At 37.9% G+C, this 17,459-nt stretch overlaps 1 protein-coding gene across 5 annotated transcripts in view; it reads right to left on the bottom strand.

Annotated features, from left to right (window-relative positions):
* Positions 1-17,459, bottom strand: part of LOC142107342 (serine/threonine-protein kinase BRSK2-like) — a 210,361-nt gene that overhangs the window by 38,227 nt on the left and 154,675 nt on the right. For all 5 annotated transcript variants that reach the window (XM_075190721.1, XM_075190722.1, XM_075190724.1 and 2 more), the window contains one exon: positions 7,440-7,604. In XM_075190721.1, the coding sequence (XP_075046822.1) occupies positions 7,440-7,604 (165 nt within the window). The remainder of the gene's footprint in view (positions 1-7,439; positions 7,605-17,459) is intronic.

Here is a 17,459-nt window from a genome sequence, read left to right as displayed (position 1 = left end):
ACATTTGCAACATATGTAAGGATTTTGTGGGATAAATCAACAGTTACAAGAATACAGCCTATGAATTTACTTGGGACCAGTGACATCACTGAGGCACTTCATGGTTACAGGTGTCTGGTGATTAGGTAGGTTACAGTATCAAAAATATTGTTTCTGCTTACAAAATGGCTGCCACCATTGTAAAACTGCTATAGTTATGAGGTAAAATAAATGTAAAATGATTACGATAATGCTCTATTTAAAAACCAACAATATACTTGGCCTCACTGCATAGTGCTAAACCACCAATGAAATCTTTATTCTACTATTAGACCCCAAGATCTCAGATAACCAATGAAAAGCCATTAATGCAGATATCAATTCTATCAACAGCAAATATCCAGCAAAATGGAATAGGTCTGGAACTTCTGTGCTTGTGGATGGTCCCTTAAAGCCTGGAGATTACGTAGGATAGGTTCCCCACAATTTATTTGTATAGATGGGATGAAATTACCACCTTGTTGTATGGTGTATACACACATAGGGCCTGATTCATTAAGGAATGTAAAGCAAAAAAAAGAGTAACTTTGAACCTTGGCAAAACCATGTTGCAATGCAAGGGGTGCAAATGAGAGTTTTTTTCTGCACAATAGTTGAATACTGGCTGTTTTTTTCATGTAGCACACAAATACTTTATAGCTTTATTCTTACACTGACATTTAAAGTTGATCTAGGACATGTCCTACCCCAATTATAAATCTGTCCCCACATTTTAAATTTACCTCCCCTTCCAATGCAACATGGTTTTGCCAAAATGAAAAGTTACTCCTTTTTCTTGCTTTACTAATGAATCGGGACCATAGTGTATGTGGTGGACCAGTCCATTGGCTCTGAGGTTTTGTGTTGAGGTTATTAAAATGGTTAAAACAATATTGTATTATATCTCCTTTATGGGTAGGGAAAATGTAATTAAAATGATTACCTGTCCTAAAATATCATATCCCCTAGAAGTTTTACCAGTACTTCTATCTACACAAGATGAAAAATTCTTAAATGTAGTATTCCGATGATTTATTTAGAGGAGGATTAGCCTGAAGATTTTACAGAAAACTAAACATGAAGGGGGATTAGATTTCCCAATTGTAAACCTATATAACCAAGCTGCGATCCGTATATATTTTGGAGACTGGCTTAACCGACAGGAATGTTTTCTCAAATGTCATTTTAGAGCAGCAGTTTATTCCACCTATGGATCTCAGATATTTTATTGCATATATCCCGCTCAGATATTTCCCGGGGAACTACTGGATACTCCTCTGCTGTTTACTACCTGGCAAGTTTGGCATAAAATACGCAGTAAATGGGGGCTTCAACATAGGGAATTGGGACCTTCAAACAGGTAGAGCATCTAAGACATTTTATTCTTGGGCACAAACATTTATTAAAAGGGTTAGAGATGTTATTAATCCAATAAGTAAAGGAATGTTAACTTTTTCTGAGATATGTTCTAAAATTGAATTTATAAATGTCTCTATTTTAGCAATTTTTCAGATGCAACACTATGTGGTTTTAGTGATGTCTAAACTCTCTCAGGTAGATTGGGTGAATCCTCTTGATTCTGCACTGGTAAATACTAGATCTACAAATAAAGTTTTATCAAAATATTATAAACTTTTATGTATACCTCACTAAAATATTAAAGGACAAACGGGTATGTCTAAATGGTTGGATCACTTTCCAATTTACACCTTTCCACTATTTTAGAAACATTTCTATATTCTAATGACATTTTATTAATGACGAACACGTATCGTGAAATGTTTTATAAACTTTTTATAGGGGATATTTATCACCTACGAGATCCCTAAGGGATCAGTGACATTTCGAAATGTCCAAAATGCCATAATTTGGATACTTAATTATATCATTGTTTATGGGACTGTATTTATAAAATGATTTTGGATTCAAGTTAAGGATTATGCCATGGCGGAATTAATAAACTTTGCATCATTGGGCGGCATTGGGGATTTTGAACAAATCTCTTAAATGTACGAAAGGGAAATTGATTCTTATTATCTCAGCAGTTGCCAAAAAATGCTTTTTACAACATTGGTTACAATCACAACCCCCTTCTCTAAAGTTATTTAAAGATAGGATGGCCTATGTGTTTAAGATGGAGTGGATAGAAACATCTATATATATATATATATATATATATATATATATATATATATATACACATATATATATATATATATATATATATATATATATATATATATATATATATATATATATATGTAGAGAAATGGGTGAAGAAATTATTTAATATATGGGAAAGTTATATAAATTCTCCCCCGTTTGAAAACTAAATATCAGATTTATAAATGTTTTAAATCTACAAATTGGTATAGAAATAGAGTCTTAAATAACGATACGCTTATTGATATGTGAATTGGTATGCAATTAGACGGCCAGGTCGGTGCACTTACATTGATAAGAGTAAGCATATTATATAAGGATATTTTGTATATGTAATATATGTTGTATATTTGATATGCCTGGGAAAAGATTATTTATTGTATTATTGTTTTTTTTGTCATTTTAATAACGACAATAGTAAATGTGTATGTATTTAAATGTTTACATGTATTTTATATCTTTGAGTTCAATAAAAAGTGATGTATGAAAAGCAAAAAACAAAATTATGGAATATTTTGAAATTCTTTTGGCCAACTGCCTATTAGGCCGCAGCTCTATATTATGCATTATTTAGGTAGTATCACTACTCAGTTTTTGCCTCTGGTGGTGGCAAGAACTGGAAAGCGGTTTATTAACGGATAATCAGAATCTGCTCTATTGGTGTGCACTCTATTAACATGCTTTATGACTTGCTTAAAAAGTCATCTTTCTATTTAATCTGCTTCTCTCTAATCCAGGGTTTCCCAAACCCAGTCCTCAGGGCTCCCTAACAGTGCAGGTTTTCCATATCTCCTCGCTGGAGCACAGATGTATTCATTACTGACTGACACATTGTAACAGATCCACAGGTGGTCCTAATTTAAGTCACATGTGATCCGAAAAACCTGCACTGTTGGGGAGCCCTGAGGACTGGGTTTGGGAAACCTTGCTCTAATCCAGGCCTGTCCAACCTGCGGCCCTCCAGATGTTGTGAAACTACAAGTTCCAGCATGCCCTTCCAGCTATCAACTGGTTGTCTACTGGCAAAGCATGCTGGGACTTGTAGTTTCACAACATCTGGAGGGCCGCAGGTTGGACAAGCCTGCTCTAATCTATTACTTCACACACATTTTTGTAAACGCTGTAGACTACTTTAAGTTGCTCTGTATCTGTACTATTTATGTAACCTATTTTGCTACTATTTTTGTTTTGCAATTGTACAGGTGTTATATTTGACAACTTAATAAAACACAATGGGCCTGATTCATAAATAAGATGTAGGCAAAAAAAAACGAGGAAATGTTCTCCTGGACAAAACCACGTTACAATGCAAGGGGTGCAAATTAGTTTATTATTTTGCACATGAGTTAAATACTGATGTATCACACAAACACGTGATAGCTCTATTTTCACAATGAAATTTAAAGTTGATCTAGGACATGCCCTATCCCAACTATAAATCTGTCCCCACATTTTAAATTTACCTCCCCTCCAATGCAACCATCTTTTGCCCAGGTGCAAAGTTACTCCTTTTTTTGCTTAACTTTCCTTAACAAATCATGCCCAACATGTGGGGGGGAAAAATATTAAACATACATTGACAACCCCTGTTTAGCGAGAGACCACAAACTTTATTTCCCCACAAAAGGACTCGGAAGTGGTTTTGGGTGGATAAATCAGACCATTCTGCAAATAGATATGTACTGAAGAGACACATTTTTTTCAGGTTCATAAAAAAGGTCCCTGAAGTCTTTTTGTCTTCCTGCGGGCATGAGATAAATGTTTTTTAGAGACAAATAATGCCCCAAATATTTATGTAAATATTAAGAAGTATTATATTATATAATACAACTCCCACATGCAACAATGAATTGTTTAGCATCTGTAATCACTGTGCTGCTAACAATCGATCTGCCCCCTGCAATGGATTGATGAGCTCCACTGTGGTCCCCCTATGTGGACACAACAATAGAAGCAACTTTCCACTCATGAAGGAGTACAATTAAAGACACAGCCACCTAAAAATTGAAGCATCCCAGAAAAAAAACAGTGCAGACAATTATAGGATCCCCTCACCATACCAGGGCAGGGACTGGCTCCCATACTACCTTCAGGGCTAGATTTACTAAGCTGCGGATTTGAAAAAGTGGGGATGTTGTCTATAGCAACCAATCACATTCTAGCTGTCATTTTGTAGAAGCTACTAAATAAATGAAAGATAGAATCTGATTGGTTGCTATAGGCAACATCCCCACTTTTTCAAACCCGCAGCTTAGTAAATCTAGCCCTTAGAGGGTTCCGTGCAGTATAATACAGTGGTTCACGAAGAGTGTAACAATCAACTGCTGGGATTCTGGAGTCGTGATTAGGTAAAAGCTGCATACATAATCTCTGCCCAGTATTTGCCATGTTCCCTTTAATGTTTTTTACTGGGTCATTGCCAAAGCCTTTGTTTTCTGTAAGATTATCTATGTATTATATTATTTCAGTTTCATAAAGAAAATAGTTTTACACTTTGAAGCTATTTTGATTTAATTTAGGTATATTTTAAGATTTCCTATTGTACAGACGAGTTGTGCTAATGTCCTTCACTCATTTTATTTTACAGTCTGCACTTATCAATCTTTACTGCTAAAAAGAGAAAAAAATAAATAACAGTGGGGTCTCTATACTGTTAAGCAACTGGCAAATGCCCTTTGTGCCATTTATTAAAACAGACAAACTGGCACATATAAACATCTCTGTGCAGTTCACTCATTTAATACATCACTGCTATTTGCAATGTTATACTTAACATATTATGTTATTTAAATACATCCTGGTAATACAGCAGAAAATGATCCTTGTTCTATAAAGGCCAAAAGTATCGATCAACAGCAAAATAAAACCACTCACCACAAACAATTAGCCATTTGTATTCTTGATGTGCTGACCAACAGTGACATATACTACTAAAGGGTTGTCCAAGATAGCACATGATGGCCGCATTCATCGTCATCTATTTATCTATTTCTATAGCACCACTAATTCCGCAGCACTGTACAGAGAACTCACATCAGTCCCTGATCCACTGGAGCTTACAGTCTAAATTCCCTAACATACATAGACAGAGAGACTAGGGTCGTGATACTCATGCATTCTAGTCAAATCAAGCTACTTGAGGTGTTAAAAAGGTTCTTGTCATGCATTTGGGCCATAGCCCAGGCCTCCTCAGGGGAAGAGCGTTACTTCCCGACGTAAGCGCCCTTTTTTAACGTGGTTTTGTCCACATGTCACCACCTCATCATTCTTCTCCATCACCTCATCCTTCATTTTCATCGCCACATCTATCCAGATGTCTATCCAGACACAGGGATCTCTCTCAGCGGTCCTGAGTATCACACTCCTCTCACTCTGTCACCCCCGGCAACCACCAACCACTCCCAACTGTCACTTCTCCTTCAAGAAATATATATATATATTTTTTAAATCTTTATAAACACTTTTAACAATTAACAAATTAAATTAACAAATTAAAAACATCTTAGTATACCTAATTTCAGCCCTTTCTGAATTTTCTTTTCTACACACACTAAGAATTTAGTAGGTCAGTGTATAACTCCGCCCAGCAGGTGGCGCTGCAGCTTGGTTTTATTTTTTCCACACACAGACAGACTAACACACGCCACTAGACATTTATATTATAGATATATATATTTGAGGTTTTGTCATGCTTTGTGATGTGGTTTAGCTAGAACACCATGTGGAACATTTATGAAAACTTATGCATGGGACAAAAGTGCTGTAGCACAGAGCAAGCAAACGTTGCTTTTATTTTCTAAACTGACCTAGAAAATGTAAAGTTTTTTTAATATTGAAATTCGTATTATTCATTTTGTTTTACATTTTTAAAAGATCTTATTTTGTGCTGATTGAGGCTCATGTAGTTAAGGTCTGATGTTGGGACAAAGATCATGCGTACTAATTATAGGTTAGTATGGGAAATGGTGATGAATGGTTGTGATATGATGGACATTGTCATTATAAACTCATCATGATCAACAGTTATTTATATAACGCCACCAATTCCACAGCGCTGTACAGAGAATATTTGTCATTCACATTAATCCCTGCCTCATTGGAGCTTACAGTCTAAATTCCCTAACATACACACACATGTGTTTTTGAGGGTGGGAGGAAGCTGGAGCAAACACAGGGAGAATATACAAACTCCACACAGATAAGGTGACCATGGTTGGGAATGGAACTCATGACCCCAGTGCTGTGAGTCAGAAGTGCTAACCACTAAGCCACCGTGCTGCCGCATTGTAAGCTCTCATTGTCTTACGGAGACCAGTAAGAATATTTGCATTCAAGTACCATAGAGCAATACCAAGAATGCTCTATTATTGGGAAGGTGAAGAGTGCCTTTGGCCTGTTCTGCAATATTCTACTATACTATGTTCTACTGTGACATTGTCTTTATCAAACCCCATTTAAAAGCAGAGTACATCAGAGAACCCTCACCATTTACAGATGGTTAACCCACAACAATCTATTATTTTGACCCTGGTTCTTCACATTCTTTAATTCAGGTATTCCCTTTTAGAGTTTAACCCTCTCATGTCAATTTCTAAAATATTTCATATCAGCAGCGTTCTAAAACACATCTTGTTTTGCAGGATTATCCCATGTGTTCATTCTCAATAATCACTTATATAACTTTCCAGATTGAGGGTCTAACGTTAAGTTGAAAGCAAACTGTGTTGCTGGCGTACAATACACATTTTACTTTTGCGCAAGCGCACAAAATACTAGTTCATCATCATCACCAATTCCGCAGCGCTGGACAGAGAATGTATCTCATTCACATCAGTCCCTGCCCCATTGGAGCTTACACTCTAAATTCCCCAACACACACACAAATACAGACTAGGATTCATTTTGTCAGCAACCAATTAACCTACTAGTATGTTTTTGGAGTGTGGAAGAGAAAATGGAGCACCGGAGGAAACCCACGCAAACACAGAGAGAACATACAAACTCCACACAGATAAGGCCATGGTTGGGAATCAAACTCATGACCCCAGTGCTGTGAAGCAGAAGTGCTAACCACTGAGCCACCATGCTGCCCTAGCTCCAAAACTCGCACTTTGTGCACATGCTCAGATATAAAAAAGCACATTGAACACCAACAACGCGATCTGCTTTCTACTTAACATGATCCCCTGATTTTTCTTTTTTTTTCCTATGCATCTCCCCCACATAATGCAATGGTGTCCTGTCCCATTAATACTCACTCTTCATTCTGCAGTTCTTGTTTTAATTTGTTTTTATCCCTGAAGCAGCCCAAGGAATGCATGCTGTCCAGGACATCTGGGTCAAACTCACTTACAGAGTGAATTCTTCTGATGGACACTTTTCGTGGAGTCGGCTGTTCGGGCTCAGGTTCATTTTTTCCACCCCTGTAGACGAAAAAAAAAGTTATGAAGTACAGTAATGTGACTCAGGTACAATAACCGCTTTGTCATACAGCACAGCAATATTTATACATCGCTGCATTTTATATATACTGCCCACTAAAACTCCTTATATTTATCTGTATTTGATTTTTTAAGTGGGTCTTGATTTTCAATCTTAGAATAATTTATATATCTACATGAATCATCAATGCAATCACACAATCATCAGCCGCAATTAAAAATAATGTGTTCTCTGCTGTAGATTTTTGAACAGTTATCAACTATTTACACAAATGTTAAAGCTGAGATATGTATGCATTGATATCAGCAAATTGTCCCTAAAACAAAAGTTTATTTACAAAATATCCAATATCAATTTTGGGGACACCCATACATTTTGGTAGGCAGATGATCACGATCTGTCAGTGTCATCTTCTTATATGGTCACAAGTGACAAAAATCCCAATCCTTTGAATCTGTCAAACTTGGTTACTCATGAGCGTGGTAAAATTAGAAACAAACACTCTCATTCAACACTCAGGCTATTAGTCTATGAATACAGTTATATTTCTATACCCATTGTACTTTACTGAGTAGTAAGCAGATGAATCACATATATAATCTTTTATATAAAGCTATACGTAAAATTGGTAAGAATTTTTATATTTACCATTATGGGACAAATGAACAAAAATGGAGTTAGACCAAAAATATTAAAAACATTACCTAATATACTCGTATAAAAATGCGCTAAAACCATATTCATAAATGCCTAAATCCATTTTCGCTGCTATTGTCTGATTTAGAGTCAGGCAATAGATTTTAATTTAAACACTGGGCTCCTGAAGGCCTAGTATAAAGATATGTGCTGCGGATTACAACATTCCACGGATACTGCACTCCAAAAGGTGATCAATGACCTACCTACAGCAAAGTCTAAGGGTCATTTCTCTATACTCATCTTACTGGACCTCTCGCTGCAATAGACACTGTTGATCACCTTCGTCTCCTGCACAACCTTCATACCATTGGCTTTTGTGACACAGGCCTTTCCTAGATCACTTCCTACTTATCCAACTGCTCCTACCTCTGACATATCCTCCCCTCCACCAACTGCAAGGCTCTGTTCTCCACCCTCTGCTCACTATACACATCATCTGTTGTGAATTAATTCACTTATTTGGTCACCAGTATCACCTCTACAATGATGACACCCAAATCTACCTCTCCTCCCCTAACATCTCCCCTTCTGTACTATCTTGTGTGATCAGCAGTCCTTCTCTGCTATCTCCACGTGGATGTCCCAATGCTACCTAAAGCTCAACATGTCAAAAACAGAGCTTATCATCTTCCCTCCTCCTACAGTCACCACCTCACCTTAAATCTCCCTCATTGTCAACAGTGCTGCAACTTCCTCAGTCTCCCAAGACCACTACCTTGTTATCACACTTGACACCACCTTCCACTTTATTCCTCATACCCAGTTTTTCTCCCAGTCCCGTCCTGTTGTCTCCACCTATGACATATTGTAGAATATGCCCTTTTATTAAATAATATGCAACTAAACCTCTAGTCCATTCTCTTATCATCTCCCACTGCTACTCAACTACTGTAACCTCCTTCTATCTGGTATTCTCCTCACTCATCTATCCCTGCTTCAATCCATTCTACATGCTGCAGAAAGACCGATCTTTTGTTGTTCCACAACCGTCACACTACTCTGCAAATCACTACACTGCTTCCGCATATCCTCCAGAATCCAATTGAAATTGCTCATCCTCACCTAAAAATCCCTCAACAAAAATCTGAAATCGCAATACACTACACACAATACAATCTTGCACACACACCCTTAACTACGGTAGGTAACAGTGATTCTGATACACACACATTACAATACAATACAAAATGTATATATTTACAAAACAGACAATGGAAGTTCTGATTTGTATTAACATCTATGCTAATAGAGAAACTTGATGTTGTATACTTTGTTTACTACAGTTTTATATTGTGTATAAGAATGTCACAATTAGAATGTTAATTAAAATGCCAAACACTTTGAATGAAGCTACATCTTGTGTGTAGTTTCTCTTGATAATATAAGCATAAGCTTATGATATAAATATTGGTCCTGCAGATATAGAGCAGAAAATAAATTGTTAAACCAGAATCTACCTTTGCGAGGAGTTTGTTGATGATATTAGTTATAAATAAGTTAGTAAATATTCATTAGCATATTTGCCACACTATTAGACCCTCAGTGCTAGATTTACTAAGCTGCGGGTTTGAAAAAGTGGGGATGTTGCCTATAGCAACCAATCAGATTCTAGCTTTCATTTATTTAGTACCGTCTACAAAATGACAGCTAGAATCTGATTGGTTGCTATAGGCAACATCCCCACTTTTTCAAACCCGTAGCTTAGTAAATCTAGCCTTCAGTGTTGCCAAAAAGAGACTGTAGATAGATAGGATAGGATAGATAGAACAGAGGTTGCAGAGAGGAAGTGGATCCAAAGAAACGAACAGGATGAGAACCAGGATAGGACAGTGACCTGAAGACCTAGAGAATGGAGCATTTGCATGTGAAGTGAGTGGTTGACAGTAATTGACACTGTAAAAATGCAGCAGAGAAGTCAAGGAGAGCTAGAAGCAAGTAGCTGCTTTAGAGTTAACAGTGATCGAATCATTGACCATGTTAGTGAGTGCTGTCTCTGTGGAGTGTTAGGAACAAAAAGCCTCATTGCAGAGGTTCCAATAGATTGTGTGAGCAACGTAAGCCAGGTAAATGTAGGCAAAGTCTTTCATAAGGCTTGGAGCGATATGGCAGTTGAGAGCTTGAATTATAATCTGAAAGAGAATTTGATTCAATTTAGTTTTTTTTACACAAAAGGAGGAATTCACTGCATGCTTGAATAGCGATAGAAATGAGCAGACGAGAACGCCGTCAACTGCTTGTGAGGAGATAGGACAGAGTGGACAGAAAATATAATGGGAGCAGAAGAGGGTAGAGACTTCGTTTTTATTTATGGGATCAAATGAAGAGACTGTGCCAGAGGGTACAGGAAAGGAATTGAGCAGGTTGTTTTGTCCATTTCGTATGGAACGTCTCAATCTGGTCTTTGAAGAAGCAAAATCTGGGGTAGTGATGATGATCAGAAGGTTTGGTGCATGGAGAGTAATGATTGGGTAGGAGAGATTGAGACTATATTTGGTTGGCAAGTCCATTTAGGTAGGAGTGGTAGATAGCAGTATCATTGAGGAAGTCATCAGAAGTAAGACACTTTGCTATTGATGTTCTTGTTTGGGTAGAATTTTGAAAACAGAACATTCTCCTTTGTGTGCAATGACTTATGCTGTGGTCAATGCTGGGAAGAAAGAGTAGATGGGAGCCACTTGATCAAGGGCTGTTGCTTGGTTGTAATTAAGTTGTGAGACTGCTATATTAGGACAGGAGAATGTACAAATTTGGGAGGTAAGTTGTTGTAGATAGTTGGAAAGTTGTTGGAAATGAATAGAGCTGAGATTTCTATGATGAGTTAGTGTGTAAAGAGGTTGAAGTAGAGTAGAGCTTGTAGGAATTCAGATGATGTTCTGAAAGAGGAAAAGAAATGTGAAAGAAATCGGAATTTGAAAAAAGTTGGGAGAAAATAAGAACAGAGCAGTGGCCATCACTGTGAGTAGATGGTTGGAGAAATCGAAAGAGAGGATGATAAAAAGACTAGTTTGGAGGAAGATGAAGAATGTGTCTCATCATCAGAATGTAGAAATCACCCAAGATAATGGTGGGGATGTCAAGGATGAAAATGAGGGAGCAAGGCTGAGAAATGGTCAAGGGATAACTGAGGTGATCCAGGTGATGCAGAGAGTAAAGGTTGAAAACCTGGATAGTATGTACTTGAAAAGATGGGAATGTGAGTGAAGGAACGGATGCAAGAGCTCTGAATGTTTTTTTGAGAGGAAGAGGCAATCAGTGGGAGGTTAATTTGTTACATTCCAAAGGGCACTTTTAAAGGTTCTTAGAGAAATATGGTATGTTTGAGGTTTGCTGGATTCCTACAGTGTACAGAGTCAGAATAAAGTAAAATGTAGGGTGGACCTGGATTTGCTGATATATTACCAGCTGCTAGAAGCAGAAGGATTAAGGTAGAGAAGATGATAGTAATTTTTAAAAAATCTCATTTTGTGCTGATTGAGGATAATGTAGTCAAGGATTGAAGTCAGGACAAAGATCATGAGTACTAATTAGAGGGTAGCATTGGAAATGTTGATGAAGGGTTGTGATATGAAGGACGTTGTCATTCTAAGATCATCATGATCATCATTTATTTATATAGAGCTACCAATTCCACAGCGCTGTACAGAGAATATTTGTCATTCACATTTAGTTCCTGCCTCATTGGAGCTTACAGTCTAAATGCCCTAACATACACACACAAACACACACGTGTTTTGGAGGGTGGGAGGAAGCTGGAGCAAACACACGGAGAACATACAAACTCCACACAGATAAGGCCATGGTCGGGAAATGTACTCATGACCCCAGTGTTTTAAGGCAGAAGTGCTAACCACTAAGCCACCATGCCACCTCTAAGGTCTTAGAACAATAGTAAGAAAGACAGTTTGTTTAACTTTGTGGGATTTGATAGGTATTTGAGAATGAGTGTGAAGGTACCAAGTCAAATAAAGAAAAGGAAATAGTGAGAGATAAGCCAGCAAGTTACAATTTACAGACAATAGTCTTTTTCTATTCTTCCTACTCTTTCCTACTTATTTCCAGCTGCTGTAGCCTGCAATGAATACATTTATTAATTTTAAAGGTGTTTATTAATGGTGATTATTTAGCTCAAGACAATTAAGTGCAATTAGAAAATGAGTATGCGAAACAACAACAGCCAATTGTGTACTGGGGAAAATAAATGATAAAATAAATAAAATAAAGTACAAACCAGTTAAATTCTTATATAGTACTAGCAGTGTATTCATTTTGGCACACAGGTATATGCTAAGTATCCCTGCTCTGTAGAATGTGCCATTTAAACTTTTGCATGCCCAAGGCACAGTAACTTCTCCAGTGTCACAAATCGCTGACACAAGAATCTAACAATAAATTCCTTTTTAAGACTCGAGAGTCTAATAAAAAATAAAAACTTTCTGACAGATTAGGGATATTTCTGTGTGTTGCATGCAAATGTTCATTTTTAATAATCCCATTTGCGCTTTAAAATAAGCATGTGCAGTGATTTGATATGTTTTAGCTTTTCTTGGCATATATTATTGAAACTGTAACAGCAACCATGAAAAAGGTAGCAAAGCAGGGTTCCCATAGCTTTTGTCTTTAACGCCTTTTATGGAAAATTCATGAGCACAGAACAACAATATTCACATGATTACAATGTATGAATAATTGTATAATTTTTAATATAACATTTGTCTGTGATTTTGGTAAAATTTGAAGGAAAACATAAATGAAATCAATGGGTACCCTTCATAAGATAAAAAGCTGTTGTATCTGAATCAAGTCAAGTAGCAAGCCCTCTTACATCGTTCCATTCCAGACACCGACAAGTATTCAGCGGCTTTGGTTAGATATACTCTTAATGTCGCCAAGTGTGTGATAGCTGCTACCTGGAAACAACCTGACCTCATTGATCTCACTGCACTTATTAACAGAATTTGGCAAGCTTGGGTTTCCTCCGGGTGCTCCGGTTTCCTCTCACACTCCAAAAACATACTAGTAGGTTAACTGGCTGCAATTAAATTGACCCTAGTCTCTATGTCTGTCTGTGTGTGTATGTTAGGGAATTTAGACTGTAAGCTCCAATGGGGCAGGGACTGATGTGAATGAGTTCTCTGTACAGCGCTGCGGAATTAGTGGCGCTATATAAATAAATGATGATGATGATGATGATGATGATGAAGCTTATCGATGTTAGTTTATCACAAGTATACTGCTCGACTGGCCTATTATACTTCAGGCTGGAACCCCTGGCTATCCCATTACGAGGCAACTGTTTGACCTTATCCTCCACATGAGTATCTATATTTTTACTCATATATTTGGCTTTGTGGACCCCTCGCCAAGTGTATTAGTTGAACCGATCTGGACATTCATCTAAGGCTGCTGAGAATCGACCGGCAAGATTTTATAGCTAAATAATGGCGATAGGTGATTTTCTATCACTGCGTTAAGAGATAGAAAATCAGCCCTATCGCCATATATTGACAAATAGATCTGTCAGCCTGATATTGACTTTATTACAATTCACAACACTTTGGGTCACAACCTCTACCCATATCACTGCAGAGACTCCAAGGTTTACCGGAAGGCCAACACTGGGAAAAATTCTTATCCATAGGGGTAACTATGAAATTTGCTGCAGAATTCCATGTCAGTATGTCAAGGGCATACGTATGTGTCAAGGGCATATTATCATGGAACTCCTAGAAACCTCTACCAGTTTCAAGGTAAAAAAAATGAAGGGACACCCAGCAAAAGTGGATGGTGTAATTATCTACACTCATTTTCTGTAATATACAATAAAGTTGCACCTGTATGCAAGCATTTGCTCAGCCCAGGATATACCTAAATGGGCATTGGCATACATGGGATATAGACAGAATTATTGTAGGACGATGCACAATTCGTCTTTCAGCATCTAGGACAATTAGGCGTTGCTTTTGATCTCCACAAAGTCAAAGTATTGTAAAAGTAAAAACGGCAGTACATTACTCATAGCAATATGTTCTTTAGTTTAGTCATGTTTTCCAGTAATACATTCCGGTCTCTCTGCGTTTGAAAAAAATAAAATGTTAATAACAGCAATCGCCTGACAGCAGAAGAGTGGTGCCTGTAATCTACATTAACTCTTTCAAATCCAACCATGTTCAGAAGCAGCGGACCAATGAGAAGGGCTTTGCCGTCATAAACTTCAGGGTCAGTGATTGTTGACCAATAATTACACAGCTTGATTGCACAGTTAACAAATATCACTCAATGCGGCAAAGTGTGTAATGACACACCTCAGAGTGTGTTATTGTAGCAATAACTCGCTGAGAAACAGATGAAGTCGTTATTGGGAAATAATAAAACAAGATGGTCAGAATGAGCCATTTATTCCAGCCTTATAAGTCAGCCCTTAAATCAGAATGCAAAACTGGAGCTCAATACAGCCACTTAATGTTGCAGTCCAGTAAAGCGCTCTTAAACACAAAACACTTATTGCCCCTATAAATATCCTTGTCTTTGCATACCGCTATAAATTATTTGCAATTCTTTTTTTTACTGCACAAAAGGGTTTCTGGAGGCTTCCAAATGTGGCAAGATTCTAAGTCTATCCGAAACATTCCCCTGTCTTGAGAATTCTAATTTAGCAAAAAACCATTAAAATGAAGGTTTCTGATTGTATCTAAATAAGTTTCCACCTTGAGATGACTTTCCTTTATTGGCTTGGACATGACCCCTGCAAATTTCACTTACTTCGGAACTGCCTTCTCTTTTTTTTACATGCATATTTATATTACCAGAAGTGTTATTTTGTTGAATCCAATGCAGAAAGCCCAATAGTGCTGTGTTGTATCCAGAGGTTTTAAAAATATACAACTCTGCTTGGTGATATAAACAGGGAAATAACAATACAGTGTGTAGCTGCCACGTGGCCCGGAGGTAAGGGGGAGGCCTGAGGCTTTCTCTCTGATCTCCAAAGAACAAAGGCCACCTCTGAGCAGACCACGCATGCTCACAAGAGGCTACCTGCAGTGCTCTACTGAGGCGGGAACGGCTTCACCGGCCCCTCTCTGAAGCTACGATCTTCATTTTTCTTGAATATATTATAGGATTTTGTAAAAATATTTTTTTTGCTACTTTCATTACATGAGAAGAAATATTATATAAGTTGTATTATATCAAGCGTATGTTAACAAATATTTCTTGTGCTTAAAAGCTGGTAACTACCATAAGATTGGTGTACACCTGGCGTATATGCTGTAGGTGAAAGACTGGATGCTTTCGACTCAGCATATGGGCGTAAATACACTACTTTTACAGACAGCTTTTTTGAGCCTAGATTACGCCCAACACGCGTCTAGCTCAGCATCAGGCCCATTGTTTCCAGGCTGCTACATCACTCCTTGATACAGAGCTGGGATCTGGAAGAAATAACATCACTATGAAGATGGAGATCTGGGAATTTGGATATTGATTTTGGCTGCATTAAATGCAAGAAGTCCAGTCATAAAGTAGCAACTTATGAATTATGCACAGAACTGGCTCACACGCCAGTGCAATAAGTATGTTGATGTACAACGGTTGGAGATTTTAAGTGTGTGTGCCTAGGATAAGGAAATATCTAGCTCGCTAGTCTGCATCATGCTAAAAGAGGAAATCAGGTTAGTGGTCTGTCTTCAGACTGATGACGGGATGCTGCTAGTCTGCCATTTGTAAAGAATCTTAAGGATTGTAATGGAAGCCGGGAAAGTAGGTTTTAACGGACTTTATTATCTTGTGTTGATTCCCTGATTGATGGGGTATAATACAATAGAGGAACATTTCTAAGGAATTCTAAGGGCATATTAGTACTGCTGAGCCTCTGGCCTCCTTAAATTAGTCTAGTGCTGCTCTACAATTGCCGTGGATAATCTTATTATCTCTTATATTCACATATAATATATCTTCCCCAAAGGCCAGTTCAATAGCTATACTGGTAAAATTAAGATTTAGGCAAAACGAAATAGAAATTACTCAAAAAAGCAGAAGATAATATTATTAATGCTACTGCCTGGACTTGATTTGGAGGGCATGGCTAAACTTCCATACAAGAACTAATGCCCTGGCAGCTTTCTCCAATTTGTTTTGTAAACCTGCTACCCACAATCCAAATTTTTATGAGACAGGCCAGATTTTCAGGGACATAAATGGGTAGAACATATGGGTGGAATGGGACATTACTCTCTCTTTGCACAATTGCTAGCCCACTGATATTAGTCAGAGGTGGAATTAGCGAGTTGTGGGTCCTGATGCAGGGAGGCAGAGAGGAGGGAACCGGATCCCCGTACCTCTGCATCTGCCATACAGCGGGCCCCATTATCTCCATGGGCCCCAGTGCATGACACCTGCCGCACCAATGCTAGTTCCTCCACTGATATTAATTTCAGGTCTAGATAGTCATCTGCTCTTAAATAAGTATGGAAGGCAGCAGTTAGTCTGAAGGATGAAGGCAGTGGAAATACCTAATTCTTCCACCACACTTCTTCCATGCTTCCATACTTCTCCTTCACCCTGGAGACCAATACAGTGTGGTACAGACTAAGGCTAAGTACACACTGGAGGTTTTTTTAGCAAATCACCCGATAAACGACCGCTTGACCACATATTGCGTTAGTGTGTATAATCACACGATAAACAACAATCGTTTCAAAGAGCCGATTGTGGTTTCATTTGGTTGGTCGTATAGTTTAATAATCTCGTTCCAATCACCTTCTAATCCTGCAGTGTGTATGCACTCACAATCACAATCTCCATAGAGTTTACAGAGTCATGGTCTATTCAGCCGGTGCCGGCAATGAATGTGTTTCGGTGAATAAATGTAGAGAGTGCTGTAGATGGAATAGTTTGTTCGTTCTGAGACTGAATACTTTGTTTCAGAGTCACAGAAGCTAACAAAATCCGTAAGGACATGTGGATAGCTATAACAAGGCGGTTTTAATCAGTGTGACAGGAATGAGTGAATGAGTGTCTATTGCGCTGTAATTCTCTAAACAACTAGAGGACCAGATAAAGAGCACAGATCTATAGGTAAATCTATCTAGTGTGTATGCATGAATCGCCCGATCTTTCGGACCTTCAGTCGTTAGTAAAAT

Source organism: Mixophyes fleayi, chromosome 11 (genome assembly GCF_038048845.1).
Source record: "Mixophyes fleayi isolate aMixFle1 chromosome 11, aMixFle1.hap1, whole genome shotgun sequence".
Classification (NCBI taxonomy): Eukaryota; Metazoa; Chordata; class Amphibia; order Anura; family Limnodynastidae; genus Mixophyes; species Mixophyes fleayi.
Note: the sequence above shows the minus strand (reverse complement) of the source record. Positions and strands in the feature narration are given on the sequence as shown.